General features: G+C 50.5%; 1 protein-coding gene across 1 annotated transcript; it reads right to left on the bottom strand.

Moving 5' to 3' along the window:
* Positions 1-197: 197 nt before the first annotated feature.
* Positions 198-16,821, bottom strand: LOC1279014 (titin). Its single transcript, XM_061654141.1, has 5 exons — positions 13,862-16,821; positions 13,619-13,771; positions 13,415-13,542; positions 10,872-10,972; positions 198-10,806 (listed from the first exon to the last, which is right to left on the bottom strand). The coding sequence occupies exons 1-5, from the start codon at positions 16,031-16,033 to the stop codon at positions 542-544; spliced, it is 12,819 nt and encodes a 4,272-aa protein (XP_061510125.1). The 5' UTR covers positions 16,034-16,821; the 3' UTR covers positions 198-541.
* Positions 16,822-20,480: the final 3,659 nt, after the last annotated feature.

Below are 20,480 nucleotides of genomic sequence, written 5' to 3'. Positions count from 1 at the left end.
GTCGTATCTGCGAATCGTCGTAACTCGAGGGGGTCGTAACTCGGGGGACGCCTGTAGTTAATTCATCACGTGTAATTAATTTTGCAGTATGAAAGAGTCACGAAAGTGTCCCAACATTATGAGAACCCCTGAACAATCCTTTATTCTCTTCTTGATTTCTTTCTCTCGCCTACAGTACAAGATACAACACACCAGCGTACATAGTTATGTTATTTTTATTTTGTTTTTTATTAAAAAAAAGCATAAGCTATAATGACATGTTGTGAATAATATAATGTAGTATATAATGGGTAGCTTATATCGTTGACAATTAGTCTTGCTGTGAAGAGGTTGGCAGTGAACCAACGCTCCTTCCACGCGCTTCGTTGTAATAATGAGTCGATGATAAAATGTTCACTGAAATGCTAAACGCATGTGTGTATCAGACTGTAACACTGGATCACATCCAAAACGATATAAAAAGCATTAAAACAAAAACAATATTAAAAAAAAAAACAATAATCCAAAACATTTATGCCACTGCAACTCTAACGATCTCCGCCTACTTCTTGTCCCGCACATAGTACGTGTGCTGTTTGGTGACCTTCGACAGCTTCATGTTGTCGTGTGCGGCGGCCGGGCAGCGCCCTTCGTGCTGCTGGATGTACTGCACCTTGTACGAGCTGGTACCGTGGAACTTGTCGTCCCCGAACGAGATGCTGGACGCGTTCGCTTTGGTCGACGAGCTGCGCGTGACGTTCATGGCGGAGTGGTAGTCGCGCAGCGATTTCTGATTCGCCGCCGACATGCTGGTGGAGGAGCTCGCGGTCACGGTGCTACTGCTGTTCGATAGACCCGTACCGGCCAGCGTCGGTGGTGGACACGGTTGGCCACGCACCGTCCGGTTGGTGATGGTTCCCGTTTCGAGCGTCTTCACGTAGTCCTGCATTCTCGATTCGGCCGATTCCTTGCCGCGGCGGTGCAGCGAGCTGTAGCTGGTGCGGTTCGTCGTCGAGTACATGGCGCTGTCGTTCAGGTTCGAGATGCTCTTGCGCTGGATCGAGCCGGATACGCTCATGCCACCGGCCACCCCATTGGCGCCGTGCTGCGTTGTGGTGGCGGTGGACGTTTGCGCCGGTCGGCAGAGGATCGAGTTGTTCACGTTCTCTGACGACGCGAAGGTGTTCTTCCGATTGTACTGCTGCTGCTGCTGCTGCTGTGACGTGGAGGACTGCTGTCCGATCGTGCTCGTGTTGCGGGTGGTGCTTGATTCACTCGTTCGGCTCGACTTCATCACGTTCGAGGCTGTGGATGTGGAGGACGCGGTCTGGGAGGACAGCTGCTCCTGCAGCGAAGAGTGGTGAGCATTCGATGCGTTCTGGGCAGACGCTTTGCCGGCGGAACTGTTGTTATTGCTATCGCTGGCGTTTGTCACGTGGACGAGCTTTCCTCCAATCAGCTTGGTGGTGGTGCTTGTCTGCTGTCGCTTGGAAGAGCTACTATCAATGGTGGACTCACCCAACACAATGCTAGAGCCTCCACGTGCTCCTGCTGCAGGGCGGCCAGAAGGCGAACCGGCAGACACGGTCGTTTCACGCACTCCCCGTTGTACGGTCTTATCACTCACGATCGTACTGCTCGATTGAGATTTGCTAACCGACGAGCTGGAGGTGGATATGGAGTGAGAGTACATTTCCGTACCGGCACTCTGCGTCTGATGCTGCTGACGTGCCACGTGATCCGAATGCACCATCTTACTATCGCCGTGCACTGCTCCATGTTGATGATGATCCTGAGCGAATGACTTGCTTTCCGTTTTGATCGTCTTGGTGACCCATTTTCCACCGATCAGTTTCTTCACCTGTGTTTCCGCCATCTGGCCGGATCCGGCCTGGCTTGAGGTGGTCAGTGAACCGTTACGTCGCCCGACTGGGTGTCCGTTGGTGGATGATTCGGCGTGAATGATATTGTTCGTCGAGCGTGTTTGAGACTGCGTCTTTGTAGACGAATGGCTGCCCGTGGAAGTGGAGGTCGTGTCCTGGAGGTTGCTGCTTGTTGCCCCATGTACATTCTGTCCTGTGGTCTGTACGTTAGAGATGCTTTCCATACCATCGAACCCTGTTTTCTGGCGTTCGACGAAGCTTTTATCCGTTACGACGACCCCGTCGATTGCAAGCTTTTCGGACGCGAGCTTCGACGATGCGGATTTATCCGTTACGACTTTTCCATCAATTACGACCTTGCTGCTGGAGGAAGAAACCTGTGACCCGGTCATTTGTTCGCGTGTGTGATGCTGAACTCCTCCCGGCAGTGGGCCTCCATCATCGCCTGTTACGATCGTACCGTTTGTGCGCGTGTGACGTGTCTCTCCGTGCTGTAGCTGATGAAGAGACTCCTGGTGTTGATGAGTATTGCTGCTGCTGCTGCTGCTGCTCTTGATGGCTGATGAATGTTGCTGCATGGTGGAGGAGCTTGTCTGATGCACCTTCGAGCTGGAGGATGAAGACTTCAGGCTGTGGCTGCTATGGCTCTGGTGCTCCGTCATTCCGCCGACAACCGTTTTGCCATTAACCACGTGATGCTGGCTGTGATTGGTAATCGATTCGGCAACATTTCGGCCCGAAACGTCATGAATCGATTGCGAATGTTTCGTCGCAGATCGTTGCGAGGTTGTTTGATCGCGTTCGTTGGTGCTAGCTTCAATGCGCTGCGCTCGATTGATGGCAGTAGAACTAGAGACCTGCTCACTGGTATGGTGTTGCTGCTGATGCTGGCTGTGGCTGTGCGTGAATGACTCTGACTCGGAGCGGGTGGCGTGATCGTGCACCTCGTTGCTAGTGACCTGTCTGCCGGTGGGCTGCTTCTTCTCTCCCTTCAGGATGGTGGTGACCGTTTGCGTGGTCACCAGTACCGCACCGTCGGCGATGCCCGGTTCATGCACCTCCTTTAGTATGGCTTCCTTGCGCTGCTTCTGTTCCGTGTACTCCTTGAACGTGTTGTAGTCGCCCTCGATTTGCAGATTATCCTGCGGTTTTACCTGCTTCGGACGCTCGGCCGGCCGGAACTGTGGCTTTTCGGGCTTCTCAAACTCACCCTCGGTACGCAAATTATCCTCCGGGCGTATTTGTTTGGGCCGTTCCGCTGGTTTGAACGTAGCCTTTTCTGGTCTTTCGAATGATCCCTCCGGCCGTAGATTGTCATCGTGTCTGATCGGTTTGGGACGTTCACCAGGGCCGATCGGGGACTTTTGTGGACGTTCGAAGTCTCCTTCGGGGCGCAGATTGTCCTGAGGTTTGATCTGTTTCGGACGCTCAGCCGGACGGAACTGTTGTTTTTCCGGAGTCATAAAATCTCCTTCTGGGCGTAGATTATCATCAGGCTTTATCGGTTTTGGACGTTCGCCAGCTACAAATACTGTTTTTTCTACTCTTTCAAAGTTTCCTTCGACTCGCAAGTTATCCTCATGCTTCACGATCTGGGCACGATCGGGTTTACCAACTGGTGTTGGTTTCGGGCGTTCGAAGTCTCCTTCTGGCCTAAGATTGTCCAGAGGTTTCACTTGCTTCGGTCTTTCTGCCGGTCTGTACTGAGGCTTCTCTGGTTTTTCAAAACTTCCCTCTGGTTTAAGATTATCTTCCGGTCTAACCTGCTTCGGTCGCTCGGCTGGTCGGAATGGTGATTTCTCGGGACGCTCGAAGTCTCCCTCGGGACGAAGATTATCATCGTGACGCACAGGCTTCGGTCGTTCTCCAGGACGATACTCTGGACGCTCAGGAGTCTGGAACTCTCCCTCAGAACGCAGGTTATCCTCAGGTTTGATCTGCTTCGGACGCTCGGCCGGTCTGTACTGAGGCTTCTCAGGCTTCTCGAAGTCTCCTTCCGGTCTGAGGTTATCCTCAGGTCGAACCTGCTTCGGACGCTCGGCCGGTCTGTACTGAGGCTTCTCTGGAGTAGAGAACTCGCCCTCTGGACGAAGATTGTCCTCAGGACGAACCTGCTTCGGTCGCTCGGCTGGTCGGAATGGTGATTTCTCGGGACGCTCGAAGTCTCCCTCGGGACGAAGATTATCATCAGGTCTTATGGGCTTCGGTCGCTCGCCAGATATGTAAACCGTTTTCTCAGTACGTTCGAAGTTGCCTTCCATATACAGATTGTCCTCGTGACGAACAATCTGAGCTCTCTCGGCCTTTCCTACAATCGTAGGCTGAGGTCGTTCGAAATCACCTTCGGGCTTGAGGTTATCTTGAGGACGAACCTGTTTTGGACGCTCGGCCGGTCTGTACTGAGGCTTCTCTGGAGTAGAGAAATCGCCCTCTGGACGAAGATTGTCCTCAGGACGAACCTGCTTCGGTCGCTCGGCTGGTCGGAATGGTGATTTCTCGGGACGCTCGAAGTCTCCCTCGGGACGAAGATTATCATCGTGACGCACAGGCTTCGGTCGTTCTCCAGGACGATACTCTGGACGCTCAGGAGTCTGAAACTCTCCCTCAGAACGCAGGTTATCCTCAGGTTTGATCTGCTTCGGACGCTCGGCCGGTCTGTACTGAGGCTTCTCAGGCTTCTCGAACTCTCCTTCCGGTCTGAGGTTATCCTCAGGCCGAACCTGCTTCGGTCGCTCGGCCGGTCTGTACTGAGGCTTCTCTGGAGTAGAGAACTCGCCCTCTGGACGAAGATTGTCCTCAGGACGAACCTGCTTCGGTCGCTCGGCTGGTCGGAATGGTGATTTCTCGGGACGCTCGAAGTCTCCCTCGGGACGAAGATTATCATCAGGTCTTATGGGCTTCGGTCGCTCGCCAGATATGTAAACCGTTTTCTCAGTACGTTCGAAGTTGCCTTCCATGTACAGATTGTCCTCGTGACGAACAATCTGAGCTCTCTCGGCCTTTCCTACAATCGTAGGCTGAGGTCGTTCGAAATCACCTTCGGGCTTGAGGTTATCTTGAGGACGAACCTGTTTTGGACGCTCGGCCGGTCTGTACTGAGGCTTCTCTGGAGTAGAGAACTCGCCCTCTGGACGAAGATTGTCCTCAGGACGAACCTGCTTCGGTCGCTCGGCTGGTCGGAATGGAGATTTCTCGGGACGCTCGAAGTCTCCCTCGGGACGAAGATTATCATCGTGACGCACAGGCTTCGGTCGTTCCCCAGGACGATACTCTGGACGCTCAGGAGTCTGGAACTCACCCTCAGTACGCAGATTATCCTCAGGTTTGATCTGCTTCGGACGCTCGGCCGGTCTGTACTGAGGCTTCTCAGGCTTCTCGAAGTCTCCTTCCGGTCTGAGGTTATCCTCAGGTCGAACCTGCTTCGGACGCTCGGCCGGTCTGTACTGAGGCTTCTCTGGAGTAGAGAACTCGCCCTCTGGACGAAGATTGTCCTCAGGACGAACCTGCTTCGGTCGCTCGGCTGGTCGGAATGGTGATTTCTCGGGACGCTCGAAGTCTCCCTCGGGACGAAGATTATCATCAGGTCTTATGGGCTTCGGTCGCTCGCCAGATATGTAAACCGTTTTCTCAGTACGTTCGAAGTTGCCTTCCATATACAGATTGTCCTCGTGACGAACAATCTGAGCTCTCTCGGCCTTTCCTACAATCGTAGGCTGAGGTCGTTCGAAATCACCTTCGGGCTTGAGGTTATCTTGAGGACGAACCTGTTTTGGACGCTCGGCCGGTCTGTACTGAGGCTTCTCTGGAGTAGAGAAATCGCCCTCTGGACGAAGATTGTCCTCAGGACGAACCTGCTTCGGTCGCTCGGCTGGTCGGAATGGTGATTTCTCGGGACGCTCGAAGTCTCCCTCGGGACGAAGATTATCATCGTGACGCACAGGCTTCGGTCGCTCTCCAGGACGATACTCTGGACGCTCAGGAGTCTGGAACTCACCCTCAGTACGCAGATTATCCTCAGGTTTGATCTGCTTCGGACGCTCGGCCGGTCTGTACTGAGGCTTCTCAGGCTTCTCGAAGTCTCCTTCCGGTCTGAGGTTATCCTCAGGTCGAACCTGCTTCGGACGCTCGGCCGGTCTGTACTGAGGCTTCTCTGGAGTAGAGAACTCGCCCTCTGGACGAAGATTGTCCTCAGGACGAACCTGCTTCGGTCGCTCGGCTGGTCGGAATGGTGATTTCTCGGGACGCTCGAAGTCTCCCTCGGGACGAAGATTATCATCAGGTCTTATGGGCTTCGGTCGTTCGCCAGATATGTAAACCGTTTTCTCAGTACGTTCGAAGTTGCCTTCCATATACAGATTGTCCTCGTGACGAACAATCTGAGCTCTCTCGGCCTTTCCTACAATCGTAGGCTGAGGTCGTTCGAAATCACCTTCGGGCTTGAGGTTATCTTGAGGACGAACTTGCTTCGGACGCTCGGCCGGTCTGTACTGAGGCTTCTCTGGAGTAGAGAAATCGCCCTCTGGACGAAGATTGTCTTCAGGACGAACCTGCTTCGGTCGCTCGGCTGGTCGGAATGGAGATTTCTCGGGACGCTCGAAGTCTCCCTCGGGACGAAGATTATCATCGTGACGCACAGGCTTCGGTCGCTCTCCAGGACGATACTCTGGACGCTCAGGAGTCTGGAATTCTCCTTCAGTACGCAGGTTATCTTCAGGTTTGATCTGCTTCGGACGCTCGGCCGGTCTGAACTGAGGCTTCTCAGGCTTCTCGAAGTCTCCTTCCGGTCTGAGGTTATCCTCAGGTCGAACCTGCTTCGGTCGCTCGGCCGGTCTATACTGAGGCTTCTCTGGAGTAGAGAACTCGCCCTCTGGACGAAGATTGTCCTCAGGACGAACCTGCTTCGGTCGCTCGGCTGGTCGGAATGGAGATTTCTCGGGACGCTCGAAGTCTCCTTCAGGACGAAGATTATCATCAGGTCTTATGGGCTTCGGTCGCTCTCCAGGACGATACTCTGGACGCTCAGGAGTCTGGAATTCTCCTTCAGTACGCAGGTTATCTTCAGGTTTGATCTGCTTCGGACGCTCGGCCGGTCTGTACTGAGGCTTCTCAGGCTTCTCGAAGTCTCCTTCCGATCTGAGGTTATCTTGAGGACGAACCTGCTTCGGTCGCTCGGCCGATTTGTACTGAAGCTTCTCTGGAGTAGAGAACTCGCCCTCTGGACGAAGATTGTCCTCAGGACGAACCTGCTTCGGTCGCTCGGCTGGTCGGAATGGAGATTTCTCGGGACGCTCGAAGTCTCCCTCGGGACGAAGATTATCATCGTGACGCACAGGCTTCGGACGCTCTCCAGGACGATACTCTGGACGCTCAGGAGCCTGGAACTCTCCCTCAGTACGCAGGTTATCCTCAGGTTTGATCTGCTTCGGACGCTCGGCCGGTCTGTACTGAGGCTTCTCAGGCTTCTCGAACTCTCCTTCCGGTCTGAGGTTATCCTCAGGTCGAACCTGCTTCGGACGCTCGGCCGGTCTGTACTGAGGCTTCTCTGGAGTAGAGAACTCGCCCTCTGGACGAAGATTGTCCTCAGGACGAACCTGCTTCGGTCGCTCGGCTGGTCGGAATGGAGATTTCTCGGGACGCTCGAAGTCTCCCTCGGGACGAAGATTATCATCAGGTCTTATGGGCTTCGGTCGCTCTCCAGGACGATACTCTGGACGCTCAGGAGTCTGGAACTCACCCTCAGTACGCAGATTATCCTCAGGTTTGATCTGCTTCGGACGCTCGGCCGGTCTGTACTGAGGCTTCTCAGGCTTCTCGAAGTCTCCTTCCGGTCTGAGGTTATCCTCAGGTCGAACCTGCTTCGGTCGCTCGGCCGGTCTGTACTGAGGCTTCTCTGGAGTAGAGAACTCGCCCTCTGGACGAAGATTGTCCTCAGGACGAACCTGCTTCGGTCGCTCGGCTGGTCGGAATGGAGATTTCTCGGGACGCTCGAAGCCTCCCTCTGGACGAAGATTATCATCAGGTCTTATGGGCTTCGGTCGCTCTCCAGGACGATACTCTGGACGCTCAGGAGTCTGGAACTCACCCTCAGTACGCAGATTATCCTCAGGTTTGATCTGCTTCGGACGCTCGGCCGGTCTGTACTGAGGCTTCTCAGGCTTCTCGAACTCTCCTTCCGGTCTGAGGTTATCCTCAGGTCGAACCTGCTTCGGACGCTCGGCCGGTCTGTACTGAGGCTTCTCTGGAGTAGAGAACTCGCCCTCTGGACGAAGATTGTCCTCAGGACGAACCTGCTTTGGTCGCTCGGCTGGTCGGAATGGTGATTTCTCGGGACGCTCGAAGTCTCCCTCGGGACGAAGATTATCATCAGGTCTTATGGGCTTCGGTCGCTCGCCAGATATGTAAACCGTTTTCTCAGTACGTTCGAAGTTGCCTTCCATATACAGATTGTCCTCGTGACGAACAATCTGAGCTCTCTCGGCCTTTCCTACAATCGTAGGCTGAGGTCGTTCGAAATCACCTTCGGGCTTCAGGTTATCTTGAGGACGAACCTGATTTGGACGCTCGGCCGGTCTATACTGAGGCTTCTCTGGAGTAGAGAACTCGCCCTCTGGACGAAGATTGTCCTCAGGACGAACCTGCTTCGGTCGCTCGGCTGGTCGGAATGGAGATTTCTCGGGACGCTCGAAGTCTCCTTCAGGACGAAGATTATCATCAGGTCTTATGGGCTTCGGTCGCTCTCCAGGACGATACTCTGGACGCTCAGGAGTCTGGAATTCTCCCTCAGTACGCAGGTTATCTTCAGGTTTGATCTGCTTCGGACGCTCGGCCGGTCTGTACTGAGGCTTCTCAGGCTTCTCGAAGTCTCCTTCCGGTCTGAGGTTATCTTGAGGACGAACCTGCTTCGGTCGCTCGGCCGATTTGTACTGAGGCTTCTCTGGAGTAGAGAACTCGCCCTCTGGACGAAGATTGTCCTCAGGACGAACCTGCTTCGGTCGCTCGGCTGGTCGGAATGGAGATTTCTCGGGACGCTCGAAGTCTCCCTCTGGACGAAGATTATCATCAGGTCTTATGGGCTTCGGTCGCTCTCCAGGACGATACTCTGGACGCTCAGGAGCCTGGAACTCACCCTCAGTACGCAGATTATCTTCAGGTTTGATCTGCTTCGGACGCTCGGCCGGTCTGTACTGAGGCTTCTCTGGGGTAGAGAACTCGCCCTCTGGACGAAGATTGTCCTCAGGACGAACCTGCTTCGGTCGCTCGGCTGGTCGAAATGGTGATTTCTCGGGACGCTCGAAGTCTCCCTCGGGACGAAGATTATCATCAGGTCTTATGGGCTTCGGTCGCTCGCCAGATATGTAAACCGTTTTCTCAGTACGTTCGAAGTTGCCTTCCATATACAGATTGTCCTCGTGACGAACAATCTGAGCTCTCTCGGCCTTTCCTACAATCGTAGGCTGAGGTCGTTCGAAATCACCTTCGGGCTTGAGGTTATCTTGAGGACGAACCTGTTTTGGACGCTCGGCCGGTCTGTACTGAGGCTTCTCTGGAGTAGAGAAATCGCCCTCTGGACGAAGATTGTCCTCAGGACGAACCTGCTTCGGTCGCTCGGCTGGTCGGAATGGTGATTTCTCGGGACGCTCGAAGTCTCCCTCGGGACGAAGATTATCATCGTGACGCACAGGCTTCGGTCGTTCCCCAGGACGATACTCTGGACGCTTAGGAGCCTGGAACTCACCCTCAGTATGCAGATTATCCTCAGGTTTGATCTGCTTCGGACGCTCGGCCGGTCTGTACTGAGGCTTCTCAGGCTTCTCGAACTCTCCTTCCGGTCTGAGGTTATCCTCAGGTCGAACCTGCTTCGGTCGCTCGGCCGGTCTATACTGAGGCTTCTCTGGAGTAGAGAACTCGCCCTCTGGACGAAGATTGTCCTCAGGACGAACCTGTTTCGGTCGCTCGGCTGGTCGGAATGGAGATTTCTCGGGACGCTCGAAGTCTCCCTCGGGACGAAGATTATCATCGTGACGCACAGGCTTCGGACGCTCTCCAGGACGATACTCTGGACGCTCAGGAGCCTGGAACTCTCCCTCAGTACGCAGGTTATCTTCAGGTTTGATCTGCTTCGGACGCTCGGCCGGTCTGTACTGAGGCTTCTCAGGCTTCTCGAAGTCTCCTTCCGGTCTGAGGTTATCCTCAGGTCGAATCTGCTTCGGTCGCTCGGCCGGTCTGTACTGAGGCTTCTCTGGAGTAGAGAACTCGCCCTCTGGACGAAGATTGTCTTCAGGACGAACCTGCTTCGGTCGCTCGGCTGGTCGGAATGGTGATTTCTCGGGACGCTCGAAGTCTCCCTCGGGACGAAGATTATCATCGTGACGCACAGGCTTCGGTCGTTCTCCAGGACGATACTCTGGACGCTCAGGAGCCTGGAACTCTCCCTCAGTACGCAGGTTATCCTCAGGTTTGATCTGCTTCGGACGCTCGGCCGGTCTGTACTGAGGCTTCTCAGGCTTCTCAAACTCTCCTTCCGGTCTGAGGTTATCCTCAGGTCGAACCTGCTTTGGTCGCTCGGCCGGTCTGTACTGAAGCTTCTCTGGAGTAGAGAAATCGCCCTCTGGACGAAGGTTGTCATCGGGTTTTATCGGCTTGACACGCTCCCCTGGGGTGTATCCTGCTCGTTCCGGCACCGTAAATGCTCCTTCGGGCTTGAGATTATCTTCATGCTTGATTGGTTTTGGTCGCACGTAGTCAGCTTTAAGCTTCGTGACATCAACCTTTTCCAAATCATCCTTCGTCCACGTGAGTCTGCGTTCCGATGTTTCGTTTGCGGTGCTGCTATGTTCAATCGTGTACGATTCCCTTCGATTCAGATGATCTTCTGCATCTTCTATTGTCCATGTTCCTCGTCTTCCCGACGTTGCTTGCGCACTGAGCTCTGATGTGAAATTTTCTAAAAGAAGAAAATAATAAAAATAATTATAGTGCACATACAGTTTATATCTGGATTAAATTTACCTTGATGGTAAAAATTTTCCGAATTGCTCGTGGCAGTATATTTTGAGGATTTAGTTTGTGTCGTTGCAGTACCTCCTCCACAGTTGTAGCAGTTATGCCGTCTGAAATGTGAAGTTCATAAAAGGATATACACAATTAATTTATAATTTATAAAAAATGGTAAGTTATGTGCTGGCTAATTAATCGGAAAACTGCGCTGAATATTTAAAAAAGATGCCGGAAATGATTCATTGACAAATATGGTAGCGGAATCAGTTGCTCACGTAGGAGAAAGCGGGGCAAAATGATCTCTTTCATTATTGTATGTCTCCACCATTTAACTATGGATTAAAATTGCCACGTAGAATGAAAACAACTTAAAAACATTAAAATAATGTAAAATACAAGTTGATGTTTTTCGAGAAGCTTTTTTGACAAAATGGTAAAATGGGCATAGCCCTAGGGCAAAATGGGCACATGTAAACAAAGTGTGAAACGTCAAAACACTGGGGCAAAATGGGCCACAACAACTGCGCTTAGGTAATGGTCTATGCTTTTGCGCACGTTTCGTGAAATGTATTTTCGTTCTATCTTTTGTTTTGCTGGTCAGAAAAGCCCTTAAAATTCTTACAAAAATATGCTATCAAAATTACAACAGTTTTTACACGTTTAAATCTACAAATTCGAATCTTTAGAAGCTGTGTCGAAAGCATCTGCCCATTTTGCCCCAAGTGTAACTGTCCATTTTGCCCCACGTGAAGCATTTTTGTAATTTTTGTTATATTAGTAAAAATACGTATTCAATCGCCTTGCTTTCTTCAGACAAATTGTATAGAAATATCATATCTCTAAAAACATATCGTGTAAAACTTCAACGCATCCCTGTGACACTGGTTTAAGCTTATTTTCGAAGTGGCAAAAATTACATCAATATGCTACTAAACCTTATTTTGCATTTTTCTTCGTTATTTGTTATGTAAGGGTTATGAAACTTACATGGTGTTAATAGAACACTCTAATGAATACATTTTGAGCATTGCAAAGTATCTTTGTAGTCAAAAAATGCTTAAATAGAGGGTGCCCATTTTGCCCCACATGCCCATTTTGCCCCGCTTTCCCCTAAGTACCTAAACCCAGTGGCAGATTTAACGGTGCGCGGACTGAGCGGCCGCGGGGGGCCCCGTCAATGTAGGGGCCCCGTGTATGGTAATTCCAGCATATAGAACAATTTGTACAGTACTCTCAGCAAGAGCTTCTGTGCTAGATAGGGGCCCCATGGATGAAGGGACTCATAAAGTATAGGGGCCCAGTACAGGGATTCTGAGCACCCCTCCCCCCCCCCCCCCCCCGCCATCAAACCATTGAAGTGTAAATGGTGCCCGGAATCATACCAGGATCGGTATTGATTCGATTTAGTTGGAGATTAATTTGGGAAACGACATGGTGTTAGGATCAACTCTAGAGACAGTGGGAGTGCTTAGTTAAATTCAGGATAGGTTTAGATTCATGATCAGTTTCAGGGGTAATATTTTATAAGATTAGTTCAAGGACAGGAATGCTATACGTTTAAAATCAGTTTCAAGACAAATATGGTTCCGGAACCAATACTAAAACCTTTAAGAGATTGGGATCAATTCCATGACCGGTATGGATTAAGTGAACTAGTTTCTCTTGATAAAAGCTTTTTGATTATATTTGAGAGGCACATGAGAATTGTGGTGTCATTAAAAAAAGCATTTGACCAAGAAAAATTGGTCCAATACATAAAAATATGAGTTTAAAAATACTCGACGAAATAAATTATTTTTTATACATCATGTTTTTTGTTTTTGTATTTTACTTAGAAAAATAAAAAATACAACTACCCCTATTTCATCGCTTTGTTGTAATCACAAAAAGCCAAAAATACATAAGAAACCCTCTACATAAAGGGAATCGCCACACAATGAAGAAGTGTGAAGAGAAGAATCAAAAGAGCTCACAGCTGAAAGCATCCGTGGCAAGAGGCAAACCAAAACAAACTAAATAAATAACACCCAACATTGCTGACAGCGGGCGCTGCCGATGATGATCGCACAACTACCACCACCAGCAACACCACTATCTCGCATCTCGGGCTCAATCGTGGCAAAGCACCCGCGATGATGTCATCGCGGGCAAGGCGCGTAGGTTGATTGTAAATGAGCATAAATTGAAACGACGGCGACCAAACGAACCGCAAACACGCTCAGCACGGCGATCTTGCCAATTGACCATTTAAGGTTTACACACGGTCGTCGGCATTGATTGGGGGCAAGTGGTCAGGGGAGGGGGGGGGAAATGAATGAGACATGGAGGAATTGGGAGAAGTGAACCAGTGGGAGCTATTAATTCCGACCAAGTAGGGGGACGAGCATCGCCGTCTGTGCGCTGCAGTTTCCTCTTCCGATCGCGTTGAACGCTTTTGAAGGACATGCAACGTACCCCATGCCGCTGGTGGGTGTTTGAATGCCAGACGTGAGACCAATAAGAGGACAGAAAAACGTGGGCATGAGGGAGGTCGCCCCACTCATTGTTACACTTACCCGCAGGTACAGATTTCGCAGATGCACTGCTCCTGGATGGTTTGTTGGTCTGTGCGTTTGGACGTTTTGTTGATCTGGTTTCGTTTCTGATCGCTTAGATCGCTCACCTCCTTGATTGTCACACGGTCCTGTGAAAGAACAAATGCGAGTACAAAATGCAGCTTTTAAAATTATCTAGATGTGTCTTGTTCCGTCAAGACCTACCACCATATCCATGGATTTCATGTTTTTCGTTCGCTCCGACTCGTCCAGCTCCGAGCGTCCGGAGCTTTCCTCCAGGAAGGTGATCTTTTCCAGCACATCGATGTGCTTCTTCTGATCGATCGTTTTCCACTGCTTGGTCTTGGCATCGTATACCTACACATACAAGCACATTAAGGGATTAATGTTAGTTGTGATGTTCAAAAGCACCTTCAGAACCCAACCGCAATGCGTAGCAACACTAACCTTCGTCATCTGAATCGTCGTGGTGATGTTGGCCAGCTCGGGACGCTCCACCTCCAGCTCCTGGACGATCTCCACCGGTATGTCGGTGGTAATGTCCTTCTCCAGTATCGTCTTCTGGTCGACCAGCTCCCATCGCTTCAGCTTCGGGTTGAACAGTTTCGCCTCGAACGACGTTTTGGTCACGTTCGTCACGTCGTCCTGCAGGTCCGCCGTCACGATGTCTTTCGGCACAATTTTCTCATCGATCAAGTTCAGCCGCCGCCCGTGCTCGTCATAGATCTTGCGCTTCAGGATGGCGGCATTCGATTCGCGCTGCTCGCGATACTCGGACGTCTTGCGCCGGGAACGGCTTTCCTCGTCCATCTGCGCATAGTGCGAGGACGTTTCGTACGTTTTGGTCGACTCCGAGTGTTGCTGGCGCTGCTGCGCCTCGCTCGCCGATTCCGTAATGAGCTGCGTGCTCTGGATCGTACTGGCCAGTCCGTCGTGTGCCGACGAAAGGCTGGCCACGGTGTGGGCCGACTCCGTTTTCATGAGCATATTGTTAGAGTGTTGCTGACCGGTGGACGAATCGTGCAACTGCACCGAGTAGTTGTCCAGTGTGGTTGAGTCGATGATAGAGTCCTTTGCGCTGCTGGACGTCATACCCTTGGAAGTGGACACATTGTGACTCTGCTTCGTGGATGTACTGGTAGAGGACATGTAGTCATTCGATGACTTTGAATCCATCGCTTCGGAGCTCTGGAAGGACGAGGAACTGTAACCTTGCGCCGCTTGATACGATGAGGAGCCGGTGGTCGTGATCCGGTTGCCGGCTGTATCGTACAGCACTTGATTCTGATTGTTCGCCGTCTGGCGAAGCTTGGCCGTTCCAGCGGAACTGTCCTTGGCCGACATCGACAAATCGACTCCGTCGGAGCTCTGGAACGAGGAGGTACTGTAGCCCTGCGCGGCTTGGTACGAGGAGGAAGTGCTCGTGATCTGATTACCCGCCGAATCGTACACGATTTTCGTGGTCGGCGCTTGACTCTGTGCCATCGAGTAGCTCTGGCTGTCATGCTGCTGGCGGGTCTTGCCATCTCCATCCACCAGCTGGAATGATTTCTGATCGTACGTGGAATGGTCCGGCAGGTGTGATGACTGTACTGTGGACAGCGACTGTCTACCACCGTTCATTGATAGCGTATCCGTCTGTCGTCCGGACTGTGCACTGTCGCTCGTACCATGTGCGGACGATTGGAATGTTTCCGACACAGACTGAGCCTTGCTTTGAGCACTCGACATCAGTTTGCAGGTGCTCGACGACGACGACGACGACGAGGTCGTGTGGGAGCTTTTGCTCTGCTTCGACTCAGACTTGTGTGAACTGGAGATTGCACTAGATTCGGACACATTTTTCTCACTATGCATCGCACTCTGCGATGAAGATGACAATGATGATGATTGCTGCTGCTCTTGCTTCGTTATGGCACTGCTGCTACTTTGCATGACTTTGCTGGTGCTACTGCTCGAAACGGCACTGCTGTCTAGGGCCATTTTCGAGATCTCGATCTTGCTCGGCCCGATGGTCGATATCACCTGCTGACTAGCATCACCGGACACACTGGACTGGAGGGTGGTATGACCACCGCCAACACTCTCACTGACGTACGATTGCTTGCGCGCACTTTCACCACCACTGAGCAGCACCGTTTTCTGTGTGACCGTCCCGGCGGGCAGCTCCATACCGGCCGGAGCACCGATCAGTGCGGTCGAGCCGATCGTATCACTCGCGATGTGATGTATCTCCTCGATGAAGCTATCGATCTGTTTGGCCCGGTTAGCCTCACTGCGCATGCTGCTGACGGTGCTGAACTTTGGCCCATCCTTCTTGGAGCCTTGCTCACGCACTTCACTGATCACGCGCCCATCGGAGGACTTGCGCTGCACTGTACTTTCCACTGCACTGGACTGGACCTTCGAGGTCGTCGAGGAGGACGACGATGACGACTGCTGGAACGAACTGCTGTTGTTCGCCGTCGATGAGCTGACGGTTGCCATCGACTCCAGTGGCATCGCGACCGTACCATGATCCACCGTTACCGTCGTCACCGTTTGCTGTCCGGCTCGCTCGGAGTCTAGCAGGCTCTGAGTTTTCAGCTTTGCCTGCTTGTCGCGGTTATTCAACCCCATGTTTATCGGGATACACTTTGCGTTCTACTTTTATCACTTATTGCACACCAATATCACTACCGTTTAACGTACTTATTATTCAATTACCCTGTGGCGTGGGTGTGTTTTTTCAGTTATCTTTCACCACTGTACGACACTTTTGCACTGCACTGATAGCGTGATGGCACCCGTTATCACTAACCGTGGCCAGTTAGCGCGCTAGAATCACTTTTCCAACCATCTGCGCGCGGCCATGCGTTGACACACTTTGCGGATGCGTGATGAGGTAATCACGTTGTGCTTAGTTGGTGCGGAGGGGATATGTCGGATCACACAGTGCACAAAGCGGGGCAACAGAGAGACAGCAGCAGCACAGGGTCACACTACTAGCAGCACTGGGACCGGAATGCACGAACGAACTGAACAGTGCCGTGATGCAGGGCAGCGTTTTTGAGCGAACGCGAACAACCCCGCCGCTCACTCACACACACACGCACACAGTCACACGAATCTCCCCACGGTCGGTCGGGGGGTTGGGGATGCCTTTTACCTCGTGCCCTTTCTCTGTACACCTTGTTTTGCGCTGAGCGCGAGATAACGTGCGCGAGAGAAAGAGAGTTGGTGCGCTGACGCCTGCGCGCACGAGAAGAAGCCGGTTCGGTATGTTGTTTTAAGCACTGGTTTACTGGCGTACATACACACACACGCGCACACACACACACGGTAGCCCTTGGACAGTTTCGAGCGCGGACACGGAGCAGCAGTAGAGATCACTTGTTTACTGGCCGACGGACGGGATGGAACTGAGTTCGGCGCCGGTTCGCTCCATGAATTAAATATTATGAAAAGGCCGTCGCGGTGAAGCAGCGGTGTTCCCGCGACGCCTACGTGTGTGTCGACGGTTTGCGGCCACGACGCGTATGATGACGCGCACCGAACATGAAGCCCACCGGGGCTGCGATGCGTACGTGTGTGCGTACCGTGCTGCGTGTACGTTGCGAAAGTCGGCGCACCCCGCGGCGGGCAATCGATCTGATCTGCTTACCCATTGCGGTTCCCGGCAAAGGGCATCCCGCAAAACGGCGGGAAAGAAGATCCCATCCCGTCGGAACGGAAGTGATCGCCGGTCTTAGCGATAGACCACTCTCACTTAAGTGGCCGGCAGCACAGCAGCACGTTGGAATGCGCGAAGAACTTCAAGAAAAATGGCTCTATTTTTAGGTCCGTTGCGTCAACATCCCGGCCCGCGCGTGCATTATCGTCGGCGGCGGACAGGCAGAGGGGATATATTATGTTTCGGATGTGGCCGAAAGGTTCTAAAACACGTCGCAATGCTGCGGAAACATCCACCGAATGGTGCCCTTTTTAATTTCCCTTTTTCGTTGAATTTTCCACCCATCACATCACAGAGAGAGAGAATACCAAATTTAGAAACACAAAACCGGCGTGATTCACCAACCCAAGGTGCGGTGCGTGAGCGTGTTGCATCGGGTTACACAGCACCTCCGTGTCACCGAGTCACCGGTGCGAAGGCGACATCGACTACATTACCACCTCCCAACGGGTTCCAAGAAATGTAAGCGCGAGAGAGACAGCGATAAAGAGGAAGTAAAAGAAGTAGTAACGTATCCAAACCATTCAATCCCGCCTTCGCAGCTTCCTTCCCCTTCGCAGCCCCCAGGCAGCGACCGATTCCGTCCTACGCCATCGCAATGTAAGGCACTCTTTTAGGCCGTCACCCACGCGACAGGCAGTTCGATACAAAATACAGACAAACACACGCCAACTTGTCGGGCCGGACAAGATTTGTCGCCGTATTTTTGGGCCATTTTCGGACGGAAAAGGAAACTTCTGTGTGATTGCTAAAATCGGACAAACACGATCTGTGGAACCGCTCGTGGGATAAGGAATGGGAATGAATCTTTGCGAACGAAAGCACGGCACACCAGGGACATCCTATCGATATTTCCGTTTTCGGACTGATGGTGAATGGGAGATGGCCGGGGATGCCGTGTTTGGTGCTCCGGAGATTGTGAACTGTGATGCGTCTATGAGATCATGTGTTGGACCAAATCGCTCAATTGGAGTGTCTGATGAGGAGTGTTGGCTGAAATCAAAACGAAATCTCGCAACAAGCATTTGATTTCCGCAAAGATTGATTGTTTTGATTCAATGAAATGGTTCCTAGTAGTTTAGATGGAATGTTTAGAGAAAAGAACAGTCCTTTAATCACTAAGAATCACGATCAGAGGTTGAAAACTGATCGACTTCTTCGTTCTTACAAAATATCGACTTGAAAGTGATACTTTTACTTGATACTTAAATCTAGTTCAAGTGTGTAAAGTCACCCAAATTGTTAACTTTTTTAGGTAAAAAGCATAAAAAATGAAATCCATAAATCAATGGTGCTTGAAACACGTTTGTAAAAATGAAGGTAACTTATTATCCTAATTTATTAATAAGCAGCAGTAAATTAAAGATTTTTTTTTATAACTTATAGTATGGATTATCCATAGATTCTGAAATGAAGACAGCAAAGGAGCATTATTCTCAACTGTCCAAAGTTTACTACTAAACATGTTGTTTCGAATCTTAGGATTGAAAATGAGATATTGGATAAGATAAGGACAAACAAAATATATGTTCCCCGTTGACAAGTAAATTGCATAAACATAAATTATTCAAAAGTTAACGCAATTCAAAGACAGCTATTGAGCATAATTTTTGAGCAAATGATTAAGGAATGCAGTAATCTTATCATTGGTGTACAACATGTGACATATACAACATGATAATAAACCTTACTATATGTACGTTAAGATGACGGGTAATTTGTATCAAGTTTTCTCAATTTTACAATATTTGACCACCAGGTTCAATGCTTGATCCACATCATCGTATCACTATTTAAACCGTTTTGGATTTATTCGACCTATATAAGTAGTTGGTAGGGGCGGTCCCGTGGTACAGTCGTCATCTCGAACGACTCAATCGGTTTAAGTCTCGAAAACCTGTATAGGCCGGCATGTCCGCGTAGGACGTAACGCCAAATAGAAGAAGAAGAAGAAGTGATTGGAGAGATAACAAAGCAGGTAGGCACAATACTATTTACTTTTGAGTCCTTTCCACATTACTTTTAGGATGCGTAGAATGATAAATTGGGGTATTCTACCAAGACACTCGTAACTCATCAGGCTTTTTACGATCCATAATTAGTACGTAACATGATGTTGAAAACACTGTTGAACAAACACAAAGCCTAGCACATTATTGTTAATTTATCTAGAACCGCAGAACGAACAACTTCAAAGTGTATAGATCATGCTATACAAACGGCTCTTGAAGCACGTGCTTCCCTACAATCCTATACGATTACCTTATCTATCCACTCATCGGCACTGATTGGCCTGCGAAGTGCCTGATTGTAGTGTTTAGCTACAACGGTAGCAACAGCGACTACTACCCACTACTACTACTACTACAACTGCTTCTGTCGGTTAGTTAACGAGCGTCTATAATTCATAGGTTGGCTAGAAGAGATCACCAGCAGATCGTGTGCAAGTGTGCACACTTTCCTATCTCAGGTATGATGATGAAGCGCTTAAGTGGCTGTTAATTTGTTTAGCACCAAAACGAAACATTCATTTACTTCTCAACCAGTGCAAAACATGCGCCAAAAGTGTATTATCGAACTCGGTACTAGGTGTAACCGTGCATGGATTTTTTTTGTGATAAAAACAGAGTTATTTTATTGGGCTGTATTTATAGTGAGCGCGATATTGCAGCCGTAAATGTTTTATCAGTGATGATAAAAAGAAACACGTAACACACGATGCTAGAAGACGGATTGGAACCTGGGTGTGATCCCGCCCGGTTGAAGGAATGTTAAAATAAAACAATCCAATGCTGTCGGTGTGTCGTGTATGTTTAGAGAGTGAAAATTACGACGCTCGATGTCTGCCGATGCGTCTAATTCCCTATCTTTGTTTGTGTGTACGTGTGTGTGAGATTGAGTATTTGTGTCCATCATTGGTGTGGCCACATTCGTAGCACACATGTGTTGCTTGTGAAGCCGCGCATTCGTACGATAAACCTTGACACTTTACCAGCGCACTTAGAAAACTCAAAGCACACGCACACTTGAAATCACCAATTCTTTGATAAACAGAGAACTACCAAATTGACCTCCAAGGTTGCCCTCACCTCTCCCTCTTTTTATTCGACACAAACAACTGTGTTCGTCTACAAACGAAGCACTACCGACAGCACTTGTGGCTGGTACACTGGCCCACACTGGCTCAAAGGTGTTGTCCACTTATCATTTATCGCTAGTCCATAGTTGGGTGGAACGCGGAATTTTTCGGAACTCGATGTGCCTTCATGAATGTCAGTGAATCAAGCGACACATTTACCGAACCATCGCAGTGTATGCACTACGATCGACCTATGCAAAACGACGACAACAAAA

Source organism: Anopheles gambiae, chromosome 3, assembly GCF_943734735.2.
Source record: "Anopheles gambiae chromosome 3, idAnoGambNW_F1_1, whole genome shotgun sequence".
Classification (NCBI taxonomy): Eukaryota; Metazoa; Arthropoda; class Insecta; order Diptera; family Culicidae; genus Anopheles; species Anopheles gambiae.
The sequence above is the reverse complement of the archived record's forward strand: the minus strand, read 5'-3'. Positions and strand labels throughout refer to the sequence as shown.

What these genes read in the sequence shown, in the direction of transcription:
- LOC1279014 (XM_061654141.1), bottom strand. Translation starts at nt 16,033, where the DNA reads ATGGGGTTGAATAACCGCGACAAGCAGGCAAAGCTGAAAACTCAGAGC. An exon ending in TGAAATCCATGGATATGGTG is followed by an intron (nt 13,543 to 13,618) that starts GTAGGTCTTGAC and finishes GTTCTTTCACAG; the next exon opens with GACCGTGTGACAATCAAGGA. An exon ending in GGAAAATTTTTACCATCAAG is followed by an intron (nt 10,807 to 10,871) that starts GTAAATTTAATC and finishes TTCTTCTTTTAG; the next exon opens with AAAATTTCACATCAGAGCTC.